This window comes from Corella eumyota, chromosome 2, assembly GCF_963082875.1.
Source record: "Corella eumyota chromosome 2, kaCorEumy4.1, whole genome shotgun sequence".
In the NCBI taxonomy this organism is placed as follows: domain Eukaryota; kingdom Metazoa; phylum Chordata; class Ascidiacea; order Phlebobranchia; family Corellidae; genus Corella; species Corella eumyota.
The window spans coordinates 569,613-590,089 of NC_137491.1; the positions used below are offsets into that span (position 1 = coordinate 569,613).

The window sequence follows — 20,477 nt, forward strand, 5'->3', positions numbered from 1 at the left end:
GTCATGAATTTTTCAGTAAACAAATACCAAGTTACCCCAACTTACTTAAATTCTATCATGTTTAATTAAATTCTTTTTATTAGAAATATCGCCGATCTTTTTTAACATTTGTATTTATTTCTTTTGTATTTTTACTATTTTAAGAAATCATTTTAAATTAATTAATTCTTAAATATTCAGTTTTTCAAACTTTGAATCAAAAAAGTTTTTATTTGATATTTGAAAGTTGGTTTAAAACGATTTTAAACTCAATAAAAATAGAATGTAACACCCCAGCTGTTTGTGAACAATACAACTTGTGACATAACAGTAACTCAATAGTGTATTATGACATCACAATCACGTTAGTGTGTCCTCGTTTCTTAAGTATTCACCAACGTCAGCTTGATGAAATGCAATAATCGCCATTGGATCGGTTTTACGACATTCAGAAGTGGATTTTGCTGCTACTCCAAAACCCTGAAATAATTTAAAACAAAATTAAATTTTAGGATTTCTGTAAATTTATTTAAAATTACAAAAAAATCAGGAATTTTACTACATTTATATATTATTTGCCCTTTTAATGCTTTATATATACAAAACTAAATGGCAAAAATATTAAGCTAGAATTATACAAAAATTAAATATAACTAGCTAAATGTCAAAAGGGCTGCATTAATATGTCTAATCGGGCATTATATATCACCCAAAAAGATTTATTGTATAAATATAAAAATAAACATTTTATATTTTTTTAATGCCTAAAAAACTAATTAAATTTTATACACACAATAAAAATAATTTAAATCTAATAGAAATAAAACAAAGAATTTAAACAAAAGATATTATGACATCACACTTACCAAAGGCATGTCACTCATAGAATACACAACAACTCCCTGGTACTTGGGGGTGTTGTCAGTAATTCGACCCAGCCCCGATTTCATGATATGGTTCCCGTACAAAAATGTTTGCTCGGCATTTGGTTTCACCCACACTTTGTACTAAACAATCAACCATTGTTATCTACAATCACATATTGTTATTTACAAACCGGCAGCATGGTGTCTACACCACACATGAGGTCCTGGGTTCAATTCCCACTGATCCATGCTATAGCGCCCTAATTAAGGCAATTTAAACAATATGAATTCCTGCTGAGCCAATACCTAATCAGCAGTTTAATTATCGGGCAACTATAAAGCAAGTATGATAATATCCCAAACTGCCACAGACTACTTAAGACTGGGTCAGGGTAACTGTTGTTACTCTATGTTTAGGTCGTGCATTTGACCTTTCCATATTGAGGATAAAGATATACAAAAAAAAATCATAAGTGTTTAATATAAAACTAGGTTTTAAATATTTTTTAAAATAATCCAAATACTAAATTAATTAATCAATATTTGCTTGGGTCACATTATTAACATAAAACAACCTATTTAAAATTTAAAAAAATTTAAATAATTTTAAATTAAAATTTTTTTCGATATAATGCAAATTAAAAATAAGGCTTTTAGCGAGAATCAAACCGTATTTACCTTTGCATAAGGGGCAAGATAATCAAGTGCTGTCACATGAAGTCGAAACTTTCTTGTTTTTGTAAACTTTCCGAAGCAGACTCCAAAACAAACGAGATTTTCACGACACACGTTTGCAGCTCTCTTCATTATTTCTTCCGAGACGTAGTAAACTCGTTCCTTGTGAAGTCTGAAGCAGTAACTTCCATCTGGACGATCTATCAGCGATTTTATATTTTCTCCAATACTAAACAATATGAAACATAGGAATATTAACTTGGTAAAAACAAATAAATACGAGCTCTGATAAGAATTTCAACCGGTCGGGGAGTAGGGGAGTTTTTAACAAGATCTTGTGCGTGCAGTCGTAAAAAATAGCATTGCGCAATCGCATGCGCACTTAAATTTTCGGTCTACATGTAACTGCGTGATTTATATTGCGCATTTTCTCACGGTTTTTAGACACCAGGCATGCAACATGCTAATTTTAGTCGTGAATTTTTTATAACGAAAAAAATCTTGTGTGTGCATGCTGCCTACTTTCTAAACTGAGATTTTGACATATTATAGCATTTTTATAAACATGAAAATACCAGTTTACAAACATAGAACTATAGGGTTTTTTTATTTAGGTTTTTCGTGATTAATGAAAGTAAATAAAAAGGTTTACAATAATTTTTACATTTATGCGACGGGAAAAAATGACAACGTCAATTTAATGATTTAAAACATCCCATAAATATTAATGTTTACACAAAGATTTTAGTATATTATGGGATGGTCTGGTCACCAAACCCAGTTAAAAAATTTTATCCTACAATTCTAGGTCTAATTAATCTGTTAATTAGAAGATTAATGACATATATTACCGAGCAAGAATCATATGCTTAAAGATGCCAATTTACCTATTAAGACATTTTTTATTAACCCCATTATTTACCTTAAAGGCCCGTTCACACGGCGTACGCAACTTAATGTAAGATTACAAAACCATTTAAAATGAACAGAGTCGTTCACATGTACGAAAGTTTGCGAAAGTTACGTAAGATTTCGTAAAGTTTTGTGGCTGAAACGAAATTTACGCAAGATTTCGTAAGCAGTATATTTTTATTGGATATTTTGTATTTGTTAATCCCTAGAACTCGTAAAGTTACGTAACGCAACGTTTCCTTGTCGTGTGAACAGGATTTCACCCTTTTTATAAATATACCGCTCAATTTCCAAAAAAATTACGACCTAAACTTTAATAAAATTTCGATTTTAAAATTTGAGTTTTTACAATATGTTTATTTATCACAGAAGGTTTTCAGTAATATAAGAAGATACTATAAAAATATTTAAACAGTTCGACTTACTATTTCGCGAGTTTCTCGAACATTATCTTTGTTTCTTCGTCTGTTAAAGGCCTCATTTTTATTAATTTTTATATCAACGATTTACAAAATTTTAGTAAATTTTAATAAAGCATGGCATTGGTAAGGTGACTTATTTGCGCAAACAAATTACGCCACGAATAAAAACGTGACAAAAATATCACAACCCTATTTAAATAAAATATTTATAAGAAAACATAAACAAATTTTTTGAATAACCAGCCTTTAGAATTTACAAAATAACGCATTTTCTGGTAATATTAAAGAAACAAGGTCGTGTGTTGGACTCGTGAGTTTAACGAAGTCTTAGTTAATTTGTCCTTCGTAACTAGTTAGGTATAAGATGAATGTACGTTATGTTTAAATTCAAGGTTATTAGGTTGGGCCCGTTTAATAAAACAAAATTGCTTAGTCTGTTTTAAAACGAACATTTGCTTCTAAAACCGGCAGCGTGGTGTAATGGTAAAAATACTTGCTACACCACACATGAAGGTGTGGGTTCAATCCCCATTGATCTCATGTTGTAGCGCCCGAGTAAGGCGCTATAAACTCCTGCTGAGCCAGCACTTAATTAGCAGCATAATTATTGGGTAATTATAATCTATAATATTCCAAACTGCCACAGGCAACTCGAGACTGGGTCGAAGTAACAAATGTTACTCTATGTTAAGGTCGCACATTCGACTTTCCAACATCAAGGATAAAGATATATAAAAAAAAAATCGTGGGTTACTTGCTTAAAACATACAAAATTGTTTTTAAATCTCACTCAAGAACATTCTTTATAACTATTGCTTTAAAGTTGTACAAAAAACTTTATTTAAAATATGAAAAACATCTAAGTTTTATGAAATTTTAATTTATTTGACCTCACAGAAACAAAAGTAAATTCTTTAAAGATAAAGCGGGATTCATACCAAGACAACGAAGCTTAATATATTTATTTGCGCAAGGGGGGAATTAAAAGTAACACAATCATCTTGAAAGGGAGGGGGTATTTTTTGGGGTCAGAAGGGTTAGGGGGAGTTTTACATTCCAGTATCTTTATTAGGGTAAAGAATATTTGGGGGGGGGGGGGGGGGGGGTAGAAAAATAAATACATACTGCTTGATCGCATTGGGATCATAGGCTGGTTTAAATTTGAAAATAAGTTTTTGATTTCGATGGAACGAGGTTATAATTCATCTTTATCCTCAGCCCCTTCATCGCCACGAGGTGGTGGTGCACCACCTTCGCTGCCTTGGTAAATCTTTGAAACGATCGGTTGAACGACTTCTTCCATTTTTTTCTTTTGCGTCTCGTAATCTTCTTTTTCGGTTCCCTCCTGGTGTTCGTCCAACCATGAAATCGTGTCCTCGACAGCTTTCGTGATCGTTTCTTTATCCTCATCCGAGAGTTTTCCACCCAATTTTTCTTTATCGGCGACCTGGTTCTTCAAGGAATAAGCGTAACTTTCGAGCTCATTCTTTGCATCAACTCTTTCTTTCAACTAAAAACAAATTTAATTTCATCATTTATTTAACATAATTTAAACTTTATTTGACAAAATTTTGGTTTCAATTAGGGTTATTGGTTGGATAGTCCTTTGTTAATAGTTTTTGGATTTGATCATATTTTAATTCTGACGATTTAGTTAGTTAAGTTATTATTTTTATTTTAAACTTTCCAATTCACTTTGTTTTTTGTCATTTTATAATTTACATACAGTAAAAAATAGGCAGACAACAGGGGGCCATTACTGGCAGTTCTAGTATTTCAGTTATATATTATTTGATAACCACAGAGAAAGGGTAAATGGGTAACTAATCGACAGCCCTAGTTTACATCAGATATTAAACAATAAAACCTGACAAAAAATTTACTTTTTGATCCTCGGTTGCAAACTTCTCGGCATCCTGAACCATTCTCTCGATATCTTCCTTAGACAATCTGTTATCGTCATTCTTAATCTCGATCTTCTCTTTGTTCCCGGTGCCTTTATCCTCAGCTGAGACCCTTAGGATCCCGTTCACGTCAATCTCGAAGGTCACCTCGATCTGGGGAACCCCACGTGGGGCTGGGGGAATTCCAGTGAGGTCAAATTTACCCAAATGATGGTTGTCCTTGACCATGGCACGTTCACCTAAAAATATTTAAAAAAATTTTTTAATTTTGTAAAAAACACCAAATTTTTTTATATTTATATTATTTGTTGTTAATTTCAAAGAAACACCTCCAAAAAAGTTAAAACAAACTTAATTTTTATTCAACTTACCCTCCAAAACATTGATGGTAACTGTTGGTTGACTGTCGCTGGCAGTGGAAAAGATTTGGGATTTCTTGGTAGGAACGACAGTGTTACGAGCGATCAATTTTGTCATAACTCCTCCAACAGTTTCAATTCCAAGCGTCAGTGGGCACACATCAAGAAGAACAAGATCACCTTTAACAAAAAATAAAAAATATTAAATTTAAAAGTTTTTTTGTATTTATTTATCCTCGATGTAGGAAGGTCGACTTCACAGCCTACACACAAAGTAACATTTGTTACTCCGACCCAGTGTTGAGTTAACTTTGGCAGTTAGAGTTATTATTGATTATAATTGCCAATAATTAATCTGCTAATTGCTTATCAGGAGTTCATACCGTTTATAACATATTACTAAAAAAGTGCTAAAGCTTAAATACCATCATTAAAACATTTTATTTCCTAACTAGTAGAACCATCTTTTAATACAGAATCAATTAACACTCACCAGTGTCACTCTCTCCACTCAAAACTCCAGCTTGTACTGCTGCTCCATAAGCTACAGCCTCATCTGGGTTGATACCTGAGCAAAAGAGTTCAGAATTATTAAGACTGGGGGTAAAATAAACTTTTTAAAAGTATTACCAGAAAAAGTTATAAGACTTTGAAAGCTGTGGGTAATATAAGATTAATTTTTGGTAAAGATTTTGTAGGAAAATGAAGTCACTTTGAAATATACTGGGTCAAATTATGTTCGATGTTTATATATTAAATTGATTATGTGGATTAAACCCTTAACCTCACCCATTTAAAAAACATTTAATAAATGTCCCATTTGATATAATTTGATTCATTTGATTCTGTATACTTAATAAGTACTGAAAATGTAATCAATTAAAATTTCGGGTCGTTTAACAACAAACAATTTTACTTTTTGTTCTCACCTCTGTTGGGTTCTTTTCCGTTGAAGAATTCTTTCACTAAAGCCTGGATTTTAGGAATACGAGTGGATCCTCCGACGAGAACAACCTCATCTACATCCTTCTTCTCCATATCAGCATCATCCAAGACTTTCCTGACTGGAGTCATAGTTCCTCGGAATAAGTCCTGAAGAAAAAAAATTAAAATAACAAAAACATTTTTAACATTTTTTAAACACTTTAAGTGTTATATTAGAGAGTTTTGCAATTCTGTAAGTGATATAGCATGTTAGTTTGGTTGACACTGAATCACAAAATGGCTTTAAAACCTTTAAAAAATGTCTGTGGTACTTACAATTTAATTTTTAAAATTACTGAAAAATGTTTAACCATTTTTTTTTCCTTTTTCTTTGTTTTTTAATTAATTTTAATTTTTTTTAAAAGTTGTATAGCTTAAAAAGTAGGTAATATTATTTGAAGTTAAAATCATTTTTCTGTTTAGTGACACCAACTTTATCAATTTTTGAGAAAAAAATTTTGTAAATATGGGACTTTAACAACATTAATTAAACTTACTGAGTTAAGTTCTTCGAATTTTGCTCGGGTCAAAGTTTCAGAAAAGTCATCACCCTCGAAAAAGCTCTCGATTTCAACTCTAGCAGTTTGTTGTGAGGATAAAGCACGTTTTGCTTTCTCAACTTCTCGTCGAAGTTTCTGGACAGCTCGGTTGTCCTTCCTCACATCTTTACCTTTCTTTTTTTTATATAATTTCATGAAATGGTCCATTACACGTTGGTCGAAATCCTCACCACCTGCAGAGTTTAAAAACGTTAAAATTTAAAAAACTATTATTTAAATTTTTTAATTATATATAAATAAAAACATTGTTTTTATATGAAAAGTAAAATATAAAGAGTATAGGTATCCTAATTTTGTATTTCAAATTCAATTCTCCAATTTTATACAAAAATTAAGCACAAAATAAGCGTACAATATCTTAAACAGTGTTTTCCATGACACTGAACTTATGTAACATATAAACACGAACCTAAATGGGTGTCGCCGTTAGTGGCAATAACCTCGAAGACTCCGTTATCGATAGTCAACAATGAAACATCAAAGGTTCCACCTCCAAGATCGAATACAAGAATATTTTTCTCCCCGTCTCTCTTGTCCAAACCATAAGCAATAGCTGCTGCAGTTCTACAGAAAATTAAACTTAGATAAGCAAACGTCTTAGATTCATAAATTTTGTGAGCAACTAGTTTAGTGGTTCCAACAATTGGCTTCAATTTATCAGGTCCTAGGTTTGATCCCTTTTAATGCTGTAGGACTATAATGTAAAATGCCATAAACAGAACAGACATCTATTCCAAAATAATCGTCAAATAAATTTTCAGACAATTATAATCTGTAACATCCCGAACTAAAAAAGTCAATTTTAGACTGGGTTGGGTAACTGATATTACTCTATGTTTAGGTTGTGAAGTCAACTTTTCCACATTGAGGATCAATATATTAGAAACAAAAAACAATGAAAAATGGTGTATATAGAGAAGTAAAAATTAAATATTTCATTTTAGTTAAACTTACGGTTCATTGATGATTCTCATGACGTTTAAACCAGCGATAATTCCGGCATCTTTGGTGGCTTGTCTTTGTGCATCGTTGAAATAAGCTGGGACGGTTACGACAGCGTGGGTGACTGTTTTGCCGAGATATGCTTCAGCGATTTCCTTCATTTTGCCCAAAACCATAGCGCTGATTTCTTCAGCAGCAAAAGTCTAATTTTTAATAAAATATAAAGATTAAAAAACACATAACACCACCAAGTTTCAAATAGTAGAAAATAGTTTATCATTTTTACATCACAGGTTAAACACAGACTAATTTACCTTTTTTTCTCCTTCTTTTATACTGACAACAACATGGGGTTTCTTATTTTTTTCAATGACTTTAAACGGGAAATATTTAAGATCGGATTGAACTCCTGAGTCGCTCCAAGTTCGGCCAATCAGACGCTTGGCATCGAACACCGTGTTGTCCGGATTAGATGTCAGTTGGTTCTTGGCGGCATCTCCAATCAGTCGGTCACCTTCTGCCGTAAATGCAACGTATGATGGAGTGATTCGGTTTCCCTGATCGTTTGCGATAATTTCAACTCGACCATTTTTAAAAACACCAACACTAAAAAGATAATTATTTATTTTAATTACTTTTAACAAAAAGAAAACAAAAAAAAGTGAAATTTATTTAATCTTTAACAAATAGCCCATTGACATATTAAAATATTACTTAAAAATACCAAAATTAATGCTTAAATATTGTGATAAAAACGTTGTTACTAATTTTTTACAGTATTAAATAAAATACAAACGAACCAAGAATATGTTGTTCCCAAATCAATTCCAATAACTGTTCCCACTTCTTTATTTTCATCGTCGGCGTAAATTGCCACAACCAAACATAATAATAACGTGAACTTAATCATAATTTAAATTCTTTATAAACACTTTAATACTAAAAAATTACCTAATTTTGAAAATCTAAACCAAACAGTTAGATATTAGTAATATCCTTAATAATATCTTTATTATATTTCTCTATTAACATCAAATTTATTTCGGCAAAATATAAAATTACGATGGTAATATTAAAATTTAGAAATTAAACCGTTAATATCAGTTAAAAGTTTAACAAAAGTGCCTTACTAGCTGTTTTAAAACACAATATAAGTAGTCTTAATCGTACAACTATTCATTATCGAAATTATTTTATAAAAGACTGAGTTTTTTAGCCTAACAGTTAGGTTGTAACGTTAAAATGTTCTTTTGCTTTTATCAGGCTATCTTCCATTCATTGTAAATACTCAACTGCGGTGTGGTGATTTCCTATTGGTCCGTTTCACCACGTTGAACACTGCTGATTGGCTACAGCCGCAAAAAATAGTGACGTCGCATTTCGGCGGTGTATGAATCAGCGATATATGACGTAACGAGCTGTTATGTTCTAATAAAATTAAGGCCACATCATCTTTTTATATGCTTTTGACACGTGCGTTTTTTAATCCGTTTTGCAAGGTGTATATTGCATCATGGTTTACCTGTTTCTAACAATAACAAAAGCTGTTTAACATAACAATAATTTCGTAACTTGTGTAATTAGGATTAGGTTTAATTAATTGCAACATAATTCTATTGTTATATTTCGTAAAACTAACTAAATACAATCAGTTGCAATACCAAGAAATGGTTTGTTTAATAGTTGAATAACTAAGTAATACAACAGGCCGTTATGATAGTTAAACATAGTTTTTTTTCTTTCATTTTGTTCTATTAAGTCATTTTTTTTAAATTTAACTGTTTTTTAAAAATTTTGGTATAATAAAAAAAAATTAAAAATAATATTATTTTATAATGAAACATTTTATGATTTATCATGATTTTATTTTTTAAAACAAATAATATTATTACTTAACTATTAATTTTTTGAACTAGTAAATAAAAAATAAAAAAGTCAGTTTAAATAAAAAAGTCAGTTAAATATAATGTCCCATCAAAATAAAATCTTAATATATATAACATAAAACAATTTTTGTTTTAATATTAATAATTTGTTCATGTTAATTAGATACAATGTAGTACTACTTAAACATTTTAATAAATATTTAACAATAACAAAAAAAAGATAGTTTAACTCAAAAATAAAAATACTGCATCAACAAAAAGTCTTTATTTTTATTTGTTTTTAAAGTATCCAACTCTTCTTAAATATCTAACCAAAAGTGGAATGGTAACAACAGTTAAACTAGCCCTTACTGGTAGTATGAGTTTATGTAAAGTATAAGCAACCATGAATGTACTCATACCAGCTTGTGTAGCAGTTAAATCAAAACCCATCTTTTTGATAAATGAGTTAATATCAAAACCCATGGTTAACAACAAATACATTAAACCAAGTGATATTAGTGACAGCACAATGTGAACAAACATGCCAAATGCACCGTACTGTTTTAAAACAATCGACAACTTCTCCGAAATATTCTTGGCTTTCTCACTTTTTTCTTCGCTTTCCTTTTTTCGTTCACGAAGACTTTCCAGTTTCAGTTGCTGCCTTTTTAATTTATCCTCAGTTATATCTTGTTTCGTTTCATATTTAGCAGACATATCATCATGCTTATGTCTATATTGGTGGAGATATCGTACACTTTGCCCCCAGATTTCATTATATGGAGATTTCGGGAACAACTTATTCGCATTTTCTGATTTATCTTTCGAAAATTGCATCCAAAATTGATCTGAATGTCTGAATGGTATTTCAGTATTTTTATTGTCAATATATTTGGGTATCAAAGTTTGAACAAATGTTAAATTTTCGGAATTTATTTCAACTGGTTCTGAATCTGCAAATGTTTTTCTTTGAATTTTATTTTCAGTTGAGAAATTCATAAACTTTGCAGAACAATAAACTGAATTTCTTCCAACTAAGAACTTGGTTGGATTGTGGAATAATTTTAACATCACTACATTCATTTTTATTTTAATCAATAATAAAACTTTAAAATGCAAACTTAAAAAGAACTGAAAATAGGGTTTTAAGGTTGTATTTTAATACTTTTTATTCTTCATGTAAAAAGGTCGACTTCACAACCTAAACATAGAGTAACATTTGTTACCCTAAACCAATCTCAAGTTGCCTTTGGCAGTTTGGGATCTTATAAAATATAATTGCCCGATAATTAATCCACCAGGCTGCCAGGAGCGTGGTGTAGTGGTAAGAACACTTGCTACATCACACATGAGGTCATGGGTTCAATCCCCACTGATCTCATGCTGTAGCGCACTTGAGCAAGGCGCTATAAACGGTACAAACTCCTGCTGAGCCACCACTTGATCAGCAGCATAATTATCGGGCAATTATAATCTATAATATCCCAAACTGCCACAGGCAACTCGAGACTGGGTCGGAGTAACTGATGTTACTCTATGTTTAAGTCGCGCATTTGACTTTCCCACATCAAGGATAAAGATATATACAAAAATATACAATCTGCCATTCAGCCATTTTTTTTTATTTTTGCAGAAGTTTATTCGTTTATAGACAGATAGAACCTTTTTTACTTGCTTTAATGGCACTACAGTATGTAAGCAGTAAGATTAAACCAAAAGCAATAAAGATATATACACAAGTTTTGATTAATTTTAATCTTAAAATTGTTTGTTTAATTAAAAATTGTTTTAAAAGTTAAAATCATTTTCTCGTGTTTATATTTTTTATCGTTCACTAAAACCAAAACAATTATGACGTAGGTTGCTTAGCCATGCGATTACTCGAATTTACCTTTATCCTCAAGTACTCCAAATTTAAAATTCTGCAAAATTTGATTTTTTTATGTTTATAGTTTACGAATATATGTTTTATTAAAACAAGAAATAATTTAAATAATTAAGGCACCAAAAAAGCATGCTGACGTAACAATGCCTAATTGTTACAAACAATAGTACATAATACAATCAACTAAAATATTTGTAATTAACAAATTACAAGAAAATATAGTACCAATTTGCTACAGTTTAATAATTAAACTAAAAAATTAAGATGACGACTACAAAGTTAGTTAATTATTATATGCGGTATATATAAATATATCATAAAATATGAATAATATTGCCTTAAAGTTAGTTTTTATGTTCTAGCATTTTTTAAACTTGAAAAGTTAAACAATTGCTAAAATTAGGACAAATAATATTTGCAGCAACAAAATCATTTTGAAGAAAATTAGAACAGTATAAATTAAAACAAATTTGAGTTAACTATGAAAAAATAATCTAAAATAATAAATATATATTTGGAATGATTATCTGCAAATGCTAAATAAAAGCTCGGCTAAAATAAAATAATTATTTAACATTTTTTCGGGGATAAACACTTAAAAAAACTAAGTGCAAAAAAGGGCCTAAAAACAAGAAATCTATTTAGCTAATAAAATATATTGCAAAATTAAATAAAAACAATTAGTTGACTGAAGTTGAATTAAGTTAATTTCCATTTTTTGCGCCATTTTCGCAAACATTTTTAAGATAAACGGGAGAAGTTAACTTTTTCCCCTCGACATGTTCTCTTAGACCCTAAAAAAAGAAAATTTAATTACAGAGAAGTCACAAGAATTTGCTTTTTTGAATATCTTTATTATTTTTATTCTCAATATGGAAGGGTTGACTTCATGACCTTAACATAGAGTAACATTTGTTTCCCTGACCCAGTTTTAAGTTGACTTTAAAAGTTTGGAATATTATATAGATTATAATTGCTGATATTAATTTTCTATTTGGTTTTGGACTAGGTAGAGTTCTATAATGTTTGAAAAGCCTAATTTAAGGGCGCTACAGCACAAAAGCAGTAAGGATTAAATGTAGGAGTGTATGTAGCGTGGTGTAGTGGTAAGAATACTTGCTACACCACCATAAAGTCGTGAGTTCATCCTTACTGCTCTCACGCTGTAGCAGCCTTGAGTAGGACGCTATAAATGGTATGAACTCCTGCTGAGCCAGCATTTAATCAGCAGCATAATTATCGGGTAATTATAATCTATAATACCCGAAACTGGCACAGGCAACTCGAGATTGGGTCGGAGTAATTGATGTTACTCTATGTTAGGGTCGGGCCTGAACTTCTGAACCTCAAATATTGTTTGAGTTATTAATCTAATAAATCAGTTACCTCTCCATCATATGATAACAGCGGTGAAATCTCACATTTGATTGGGTATTCCCCACTTTCAGGAGTACTACAAAAATAATTAAATTTATTTTAAGAGAACTTAACTTTTAACATAACATATAAACGGTTTTTTAAATTTTTTTTCAATTAATAATCTACTTAACCAAACTTACCTCACTAAAGGTTGGACTTCTTTGCCAGCTTCATCCAAAATAATTCCACCAGCTTGAACTATTCGACTGTGGTGTAAAAGTTAATATTAGTGTTTAAAACTCTGCAACTAGAAGTGTGATAATTTATAATGTTATTCAAGTAGGGAAAACGAAAAAGGTTTGTAACAACAAGTTGACAGACCGCCCAACAGACAGCATTTTAATTGTTGTAATAGGTTTACAACTCTCAACTAATATTTGCAAGCAATAATTTAACCACGCACTACAAACAGCAGTTTTATTTATTTTGTAGGCCTATAAATTTGACGTCTATTTATGTTCACTAAGCTTTATTGTATAAATCGAGTTTTAAATATTTTTGTGTGTTTTGTATGGGTTTAACTTGGAGACAAATATTATGGGTTTAACTTGGGGACAAATATCATTTACTGGGCCTGATTGTAGTTATGAAGTTTAAGCCATAGTTCGAGGACATTTTTTATAGGAGGTTACTGCCTGGGTTGGAGTTTGTAACTTTTTAAAAATTATCTTAAAAGTTATTCCAAAATGACTTAGTACATTGTGAGATATTAGCCATAAGTGTAACTTACATTTAGCCACTTAAACTCACTCAAGTAAAACTCAACTCACCGATGATGGAGTGAAGTGAGAGCCCATCTAGAATGTCTTGGAGTGCACGAACTTGCTCCGTCAGCATTCTTCAGAGGTGAGAATTCATCTTCTCTTGAAACCTCCAGCACCACAAACTGCCTAAAAAAACAAAAAAAGGGTTTCTTCAAAATTCTTAAAATATTACAAGTTCAAGTTAATATAATTACCTTAAATTTAGATAAGTTGAAAAAAAAATATAAAACAAAAATATGTAGTCATTATATTTTTAAATTTAATAAACAGCAATGTGGTTATTAGATTATAACTTTTATTGAACATGTATTGTGGTTTTAAAATAAATTAATTATGGTTCACAAAATATGGTTCAAATATGGTTGGTAAAAATGGTTTAAACATGGTTTGTAAACAGTTTAAATATGGTTTGTAAACTGGTTCAAATGTGGTCTGTGAAAATGATTTAAAAATGGTTTGTAAACACAGTTTAAATATGGTTTGTGAAATGGTTCAAATGTGGTCTGTGTAAACAGGTTGAATATGGTTTGTAAATATGGTTTGTAAAAATGGTTTAAATATGGTTTGTAAAAATGGTTTAAATATGGTTTGTGAAAACAGTTTAAATATAGTTTGTAAAATGGTTCAAATGTGGTCTTGGAAAATGGTTTAAAAATGGTTTGTAAACACAGAAAAAATATGGTTTGTAAAATGGTTCAAATGTGGTCTTGGAAAATGGTTTAAAAATGGTTTGTAAACACAGATTAAATATGGTTTGTAAAATGGTTTAAATGTGGTCTTGGAAAATGGTTTAAAAATGGTTTGTAAACACAGATTAAATATGGTTTGTAAAATGGTTCAAATGTGGTCTTGGAAAATGGTTTAAAAATGGTTTGTAAACACAGATTAAATATGGTTTGTAAAATGGTTCAAATGTGGTCTTGGAAAATGGTTTAAAAATGGTTTGTAAACACAGACTAAATATGGTTTGTAAAATGGTTCAAATGTGGACTTGGAAAATGGTTTAAAAATGGTTTGTAAACACAGATTAAATATGGTTTGTAAAATGGTTCAAATGTGGTCTTGGAAAATGGTTTAAAATTGGTTTGTAAACACAGACTAAATATGGTTTGTAAAATGGTTCAAATGCGATTTTCGAATATTGTTTAAATATGGTTCATGAAAATGGTTTAAATATGATTTGTAAAATGGTTCAACAGTGGTCTGTGAAAATGGTTTAAAAATGGTTTGTTAATATAGTCTAAATATAGTTTGTAAAAATAGTTCAAATGTGGTCTTGTAAAATGGTTTGTTAATATGGTCTAAATATGGTTTGTGAAAACAGTTTAAATATGGTTTGTAAAATGGTTCAACAGTGGTCTGTGAAAATGGTTTAAAAATGGTTTGTTAATATGGTCTAAATATGGTTTGTGAAAATAGTTCAAATGTGGTCTTGTAAAATGGTTTTTTAATATGGTCTAAATATGGTTTGTAAAAATGGTTCAAATGTGGTCTTGGAAAATGGTTTAAAATTGGTTTGTAAACACAGACTAAATATGGTTTGTAAAATGGTTCAAATGCGATTTTCGAATATTGTTTAAATATGGTTCATGAAAATGGTTTAAATATGATTTGTAAAATGGTTCAACAGTGGTCTGTGAAAATGGTTTAAAAATGGTTTGTTAATATAGTCTAAATATAGTTTGTAAAAATAGTTCAAATGTGGTCTTGTAAAATGGTTTGTTAATATGGTCTAAATATGGTTTGTAAAAATGGTTCAAATATATTTTGTAACTTTTAAATTTAACTCATTTTAAAATAATATTTTAGGTAAGTAAAAATACTCAAAAAACTCAACAATAAATCAGTTTGCTATACTAAATAAAAGTGAGGTAATAAAAATTGGGCTGTGAAGTCAGCTTTCTTATACTGAGGATAAAGCAACTTACTTTGAAAATCGGAAGACATCGAACACAAACTTCTCCATTTTTACCCCATTAGGGGTGATGGGTCGAATGACTTCACCCTTTAAGTTAATGTGGGGGATTTTCTTCCTAGCCACATGGTGGGGAAGTTCGTTGTTGGCTCTAAAAAGGGTTTTAATGATTGATTTATTAGTTCGGTAGTGTGGCGAACCGGTCATGGCATCAAACTACGAGCCGAAAGGTTTCGGGTTCGAGCCGCACCAATGTCACATTATTTGCCCTTGAGCCCGGTGTTTACGGATAGCCCGACCGACACAACAGCACACCCTTACCCAATAAAAAATATAAAAATCTATTACCTTAAGGTGATGTGGAAAAAAAAAATAATTGATCTATTAACTGATGTTTTTGGACAATAATAATAACAAAATCAAATTAATAAAACAAAAGTTATTTCTTTAATTTGCTTAAAAATTGTTTAAATTGAAATCTTTGATATTCTTAAAAATAATTTTTAGTTTATTATTGTTCTAAATTTAAATTAAAGTTTGGTAAATATTTTTTTTGAATTGTTAGAAAAATTAGAGTCAAAGTCGTTTGTTAAATAATAAAATAAATTTAAACCAGTAACTAAATTTTATAGATTGTTTAATAATACTGCAGCAAAAGTAATCAAAAATTCAGTAAAAATTTAAAATTTTAATAGGTTTGGAATATTGTAAAAACCTAATTTATTATAAACTTAAAATTTTCACACATTGGTGTCAACTCACATGCAAACTCTTTTAAGAAACTGAATTGTAAAGAAATGGTTGCAGATGTTTCCAGCGTTGAAAACCAATCGTCCAGTTTTATCGGTTTTGTGAGCGGTTTCTTTAGATATTTCACTGTATTCAACAACCTGGAATATATAGCAAAACATTTAATTTATTAAAAAAATTTAAAAACAATAGCAAAACATTTAAAGCAAAACATTTAATTTATTAAAAAATTTAAAAACAAAAATTTTTTGTTTTTTTATTCAATTTTTTTTTGAATGTAATTTTAAATAACTTTAGCCTAACAATCTCGAAAACAAAATTTTATTTAAACTTCTAAATTGACTTTGGAGAGTCAAGTATTTTGTTTATTTAATCATAGGCAGATAACAAAAAAAGTGTCAAAATTTAAGAAAAAATTCCTATAAATGTTTTAACAAATAGAAAATATAATAAAGCTAAAATTAATCTAAATTCTTAAATGTAATCTAACTTAACACTTAATATAACAAACCACCCTATTAATTTTAAGTTATAGATGCCTGTGAACCAGGATCTTACACTTGAAATATTTTAAATTTATTTCTGTAAAAGTGAAAAAATATTTATTTCCAAAAAATTTTAAAATTAAATTTAGTCTGCACAGAATAAATGGAGAATTGAACTTTTATTAATATTTAACTAATATATGCTACACAAACATTTCCAGCTACTTTTTATATAAATTTCCCCACTTAACCTTTTAAACTGTGAGCACTTAAACAAGTTGGAATTTTGACACTTGTTAAAAATAAACTTTTTTGACAAAGTTTTGGAGCTTTATCTCGAACAATTATATTACCTGGTGAATTCCATCCACTTTGCAGACAACTCCAACTGCCTCATTTGGCCCCGACTTCTCTACAACCTAAATGTGGACAAGATATTAAAGTCAAAGCATTTATTTTGAAGTAAGTGTTTGGGCCATGGAAATTCCCTGGATTTCCACTGCTGGCATGTTGTAGCATCCTCATGTAAGACCTGAGATCCTAGGTTTGATTCCTACTGCTGGCATGTTGTAACATCACTAAGTAAGACTATAAGTCCAGGGTTTGATTCCCACTGCTGGGATGTTAAAGTATCCTTGAGTAAAACCCTGAAAGGTTTTGGCTTTGATTTTTACTGCCGGCTTAGCCCAACATTAACTCTACCTGCTCAATTGACAAACATTTTAAACCTATTTAAAAGTAGAATGCAATAAAACAAACCCCACCTTAGCACCACAGTCAGCATTCATTGTTTTACAAAACCCGACGAACACTGGGTCAGCGATACGTGCCAGGATGTTGTCAACACACAGAGCATGGGTGAACTCCACTCTCCTCTCCTCCATATCATCCACTACTTTCCAGTGCAACATTGCTTTGTACAACCCTCCATTACCATCTAAAAGTTTATAAAAATACATCACCAATTACAACATTTTATTTGAAAAGTAAATAACTTTACTAGTCTATAGCCGACCCTACAGTTGGCATTTTAATTACCGTTATATAGTCACAACTTGCAACTAGTATTTGTCCGTGATAATTTACTTGTGCACCACAAATGGCAGTTTTTTTTTTAAAGCATTTAAATTGAACATACACATAAATATAAAAAGTCAATAGTTTACATTAAATTTAGATAACAAATCAATGATAGACTGCGAAAGGTTTCAGGTTTTAGCTGCGCCAATGCCACACTGTTCACCCTTGAGCCCAGCATTTACAGATAGCTCAAACACACCAAAAGGTTTCGGGTTCGAGCCGCACCAATGCCACACTATTCGCCCTCGAGCCTGGTTTTACAGATAGCTTAAACACAACACAAAATCACACTTTTTTATAGAAAAAATTTATCACTTTAAAAAAAACTTTAGATAAATTTTATAATTATTAAACTAAGAAATAAAACAAAATGAGGACAAAATATAAAAAAAATAATTTAAAGTTCTTACCAGGAGCGCACGCAATTTTATTTTTGTCGCTTAAAAAGATCTTTCCGTTAAAGTCGATGCAAGGAAGAGTAAATTGCTCGAAGAAAACCACGTCTTCTTCGTTCAAACCAAAATAATGATGCTCCATAAAGAAGTCCTTTGTTTGTTTCATTGTTGCCTCACTTGTCATAATATACCTGTGTGATGTCATAATGGTTTATAAAAGGATTGTTAAGCAACATAACATTGACTTGTCTGTACTTATGATGTCATAATATAAACAATGAGATCTTGGATAATGTCACAAATAACTTTATAAAAAGCTATTTTATAACAAACTAATGTGTGGGATAATAAGTTCTTGTTCGATGAATAATGATATTAGTTGTTTTTATGATGTCATAATGATATTTACATTACCACAAAGTAGCTATAAATATTTTACAATCTTTAAACTAGTTTTATTGTTTTTTAAACTGTTATAAAATGTGCTTAATGCTGGGTCCTTTTCTCACAAAACTTTTTAAAACTTTTGTTATTCAAAAGAAAAAATACTTTAAAAAGAATACCCTACAAAATTCTGGTAAAAATCAATTATTGTTTAACTGAGAGTTATTTTTATAACTTGCTTTTTATTCAGGCTAGATTTTAAACCACCAGCTATGTGGTTTGGGGGGCACAGGTTTGATTCCCACTGCTTCAATGCTGTAGCCTCCCTTTAAGTAGGTTGCTATAAACGTTATAAAATCCTGTGAGGCCAAAAAATTATAATCAATAATATTCCAAACTGTAAAAATGGGTCAGGGTAACAAATTTTATTCTATGTTTAGGTTGTAAAGTCGACCTTCCCACATCGAGAATAAATAAATGCCACAACAGAAAAATATACTCCCATATTGAGGATAAATCAATGCACAAAATTTTAAACAAATCTGAGAGCTTACCATGGAATTATTCCGTGCTTTCCCGTTTGTTTAAAAGCCAGATCTTGCAACCTCTTGATCCTGTTTGCCTTAATCTCATACAGACTTTTCCCCGATTGCAACCCCACGCTGTACATTCCTTTAGGGTATTTCACCCCCAATCTCGTCCCCTGACCCCCAGCTAGAAGCAACACTGCAACCTTTCCATCAGCTATACATGAGAGACCTGTAAACAAAAAAAAGTGTCAAAAAAAGTTTTTTTTTCTATAAGGTTAAATCAGTTTATAATAGAGGTTAGTCAACCAGAAAATAAAACAAAGAGCTATATTTGTGATGCTAGGCATTTATATATTTATATATATACATCAGTTGCTAGTTGTGACGATATTATGAAAATAAAATTGGAGACAAAGCAACTTATTTATCAGACAAGCAACTAGTTTTTTAATCTTTTAAAAAAAAAATTTAAACACAAAATGTTATTTTAAAATTCAAAATTATTGCTGCCTTAAATCATAGTAAATTAAAGTATAACTAATACTAAAAATGTTGCTTAAACTTTTCAAATATTTCACCTTCTTTCTCCCAGTTCGATCTATCGAGATGGTTGCCGTTGACAACACTTCCGATGTTCTCGGTGGACACCGGGTGCATCAGAGAGTCAATCTTATGTTGTTGCTTGCTTTCATTAAGCGTTCGTTCACGAATTTCTAAAAAAAAAATTGCAATTTTGTAAAAAACTTTTTTTTTTAATCTTTCAAATAAAATTATTTATTTAAAATAACTCTCAGATAATGCTTAAATTTTGCAGTACATATATAGCAGCAGTTAATAAACATACATACCTTTTAAATGTTGTAGATCCAATTTATTTAAATCGTTTAAAAATTTAGTTTTTTCGTCGTTATTTAAAGAATCGAAGTGATCCAATAAATGTTCTTGATCAAAACTTTTAAGATTCTCCCTTACTTGTTCCAACAAACTCATTTTAAAAATTTAAAATAATTTTCACTAAGAATTTAAAAACAATAGTTTCTGAATAAATAAAACACATAAGTAAATTTATTGACTGAGTTTTACTGTAAAAAATATTCAAAAAAATTAAATAGCAACTTGACTTTGTTAAAACATTTCATAAATATTATTCATGTGCTGTTAAACATTTAAATTTAGATTAAAATAAACTGATAAAATAAATTTATTAATCCAAATATTATTGTAAAATATTTCTTAAACAAGTTATAGCTAATTGATTTCAATAAACATTTTATAACTGTTATTCTGTATACTGTTAAAACAACTTTTAGTTAAAATAAACTGATTAAAAAGGTTTAATTAGATCTTTTTTCAAGAAACAAATCACTCCAAATTTTAAAAACTTATTAACTTCATTGAC

At 30.1% G+C, this 20,477-nt stretch overlaps 4 protein-coding genes across 4 annotated transcripts; all 4 read right to left on the reverse strand.

Moving 5' to 3' along the window:
- Positions 1–190: 190 nt before the first annotated feature.
- Positions 191–2,957, reverse strand: LOC145742710 (60S ribosome subunit biogenesis protein NIP7 homolog). The gene is made up of 4 exons (XM_082560491.1): positions 2,858–2,957; positions 1,524–1,749; positions 846–986; positions 191–459 (listed from the first exon to the last, which is right to left on the reverse strand). Exons 1-4 carry the CDS (start codon positions 2,911–2,913, stop codon positions 340–342), a joined length of 543 nt encoding a protein of 180 aa, XP_082416617.1. The 5' UTR covers positions 2,914–2,957; the 3' UTR covers positions 191–339.
- Positions 2,958–3,707: 750 nt separating this feature from the next.
- LOC145743615 (endoplasmic reticulum chaperone BiP-like) lies at positions 3,708–8,564 on the reverse strand. The gene is made up of 10 exons (XM_082561617.1): positions 8,404–8,564; positions 7,918–8,209; positions 7,616–7,806; positions 7,071–7,225; positions 6,599–6,834; positions 6,047–6,209; positions 5,611–5,685; positions 5,130–5,297; positions 4,738–4,997; positions 3,708–4,364 (listed from the first exon to the last, which is right to left on the reverse strand). The coding sequence occupies exons 1-10, from the start codon at positions 8,511–8,513 to the stop codon at positions 4,050–4,052; spliced, it is 1,965 nt and encodes a 654-aa protein (XP_082417743.1). The 5' UTR covers positions 8,514–8,564; the 3' UTR covers positions 3,708–4,049.
- Positions 8,565–9,521: 957 nt separating this feature from the next.
- On the reverse strand, positions 9,522–11,207 carry LOC145743070 (uncharacterized). Its single transcript, XM_082560949.1, has one exon. It carries the CDS (start codon positions 10,552–10,554, stop codon positions 9,760–9,762), a length of 795 nt encoding a protein of 264 aa, XP_082417075.1. The 5' UTR covers positions 10,555–11,207; the 3' UTR covers positions 9,522–9,759.
- A 470-nt stretch (positions 11,208–11,677) lies between these two features.
- LOC145743616 (UDP-N-acetylhexosamine pyrophosphorylase-like protein 1) lies at positions 11,678–20,104 on the reverse strand. Its single transcript, XM_082561619.1, has 12 exons — positions 19,927–20,104; positions 19,657–19,791; positions 19,103–19,307; positions 18,180–18,355; positions 17,454–17,626; positions 17,043–17,108; positions 16,217–16,344; positions 15,468–15,605; positions 13,546–13,665; positions 12,916–12,981; positions 12,743–12,809; positions 11,678–12,150 (listed from the first exon to the last, which is right to left on the reverse strand). Exons 1-12 carry the CDS (start codon positions 20,066–20,068, stop codon positions 12,061–12,063), a joined length of 1,506 nt encoding a protein of 501 aa, XP_082417745.1. The 5' UTR covers positions 20,069–20,104; the 3' UTR covers positions 11,678–12,060.
- Positions 20,105–20,477: the final 373 nt, after the last annotated feature.

Excerpts from the sequence above, each read along its gene's own strand:
- LOC145743070 (XM_082560949.1), bottom strand. The coding sequence starts at position 10,554 with ATGAATGTAGTGATGTTAAAATTATTCCACAATCCAACCAAGTTCTTA.
- LOC145743616 (XM_082561619.1), bottom strand. The coding sequence starts at position 20,068 with ATGAGTTTGTTGGAACAAGTAAGGGAGAATCTTAAAAGTTTTGATCAA. Across the intron at positions 18,356-19,102 it reads AAGCACGGAATAATTCCATG|GTATATTATGACAAGTGAGG; the intron begins GTAAGCTCTCAG and ends GACATCACACAG. Across the intron at positions 17,627-18,179 it reads TAAAATTGCGTGCGCTCCTG|ATGGTAATGGAGGGTTGTAC; the intron begins GTAAGAACTTTA and ends ATAAACTTTTAG.
- LOC145743615 (XM_082561617.1), bottom strand. The coding sequence starts at position 8,513 with ATGATTAAGTTCACGTTATTATTATGTTTGGTTGTGGCAATTTACGCC. Across the intron at positions 8,210-8,403 it reads TTGGGAACAACATATTCTTG|TGTTGGTGTTTTTAAAAATG; the intron begins GTTCGTTTGTAT and ends TTATCTTTTTAG. Across the intron at positions 4,998-5,129 it reads TACCATCAATGTTTTGGAGG|GTGAACGTGCCATGGTCAAG; the intron begins GTAAGTTGAATA and ends AAATATTTTTAG.
- LOC145742710 (XM_082560491.1), bottom strand. The coding sequence starts at position 2,913 with ATGAGGCCTTTAACAGACGAAGAAACAAAGATAATGTTCGAGAAACTC. Across the intron at positions 1,750-2,857 it reads TTCGAGAAACTCGCGAAATA|TATTGGAGAAAATATAAAAT; the intron begins GTAAGTCGAACT and ends CATATTGTTTAG. Across the intron at positions 987-1,523 it reads ATCTTGCCCCTTATGCAAAG|TACAAAGTGTGGGTGAAACC; the intron begins GTAAATACGGTT and ends TTGATTGTTTAG.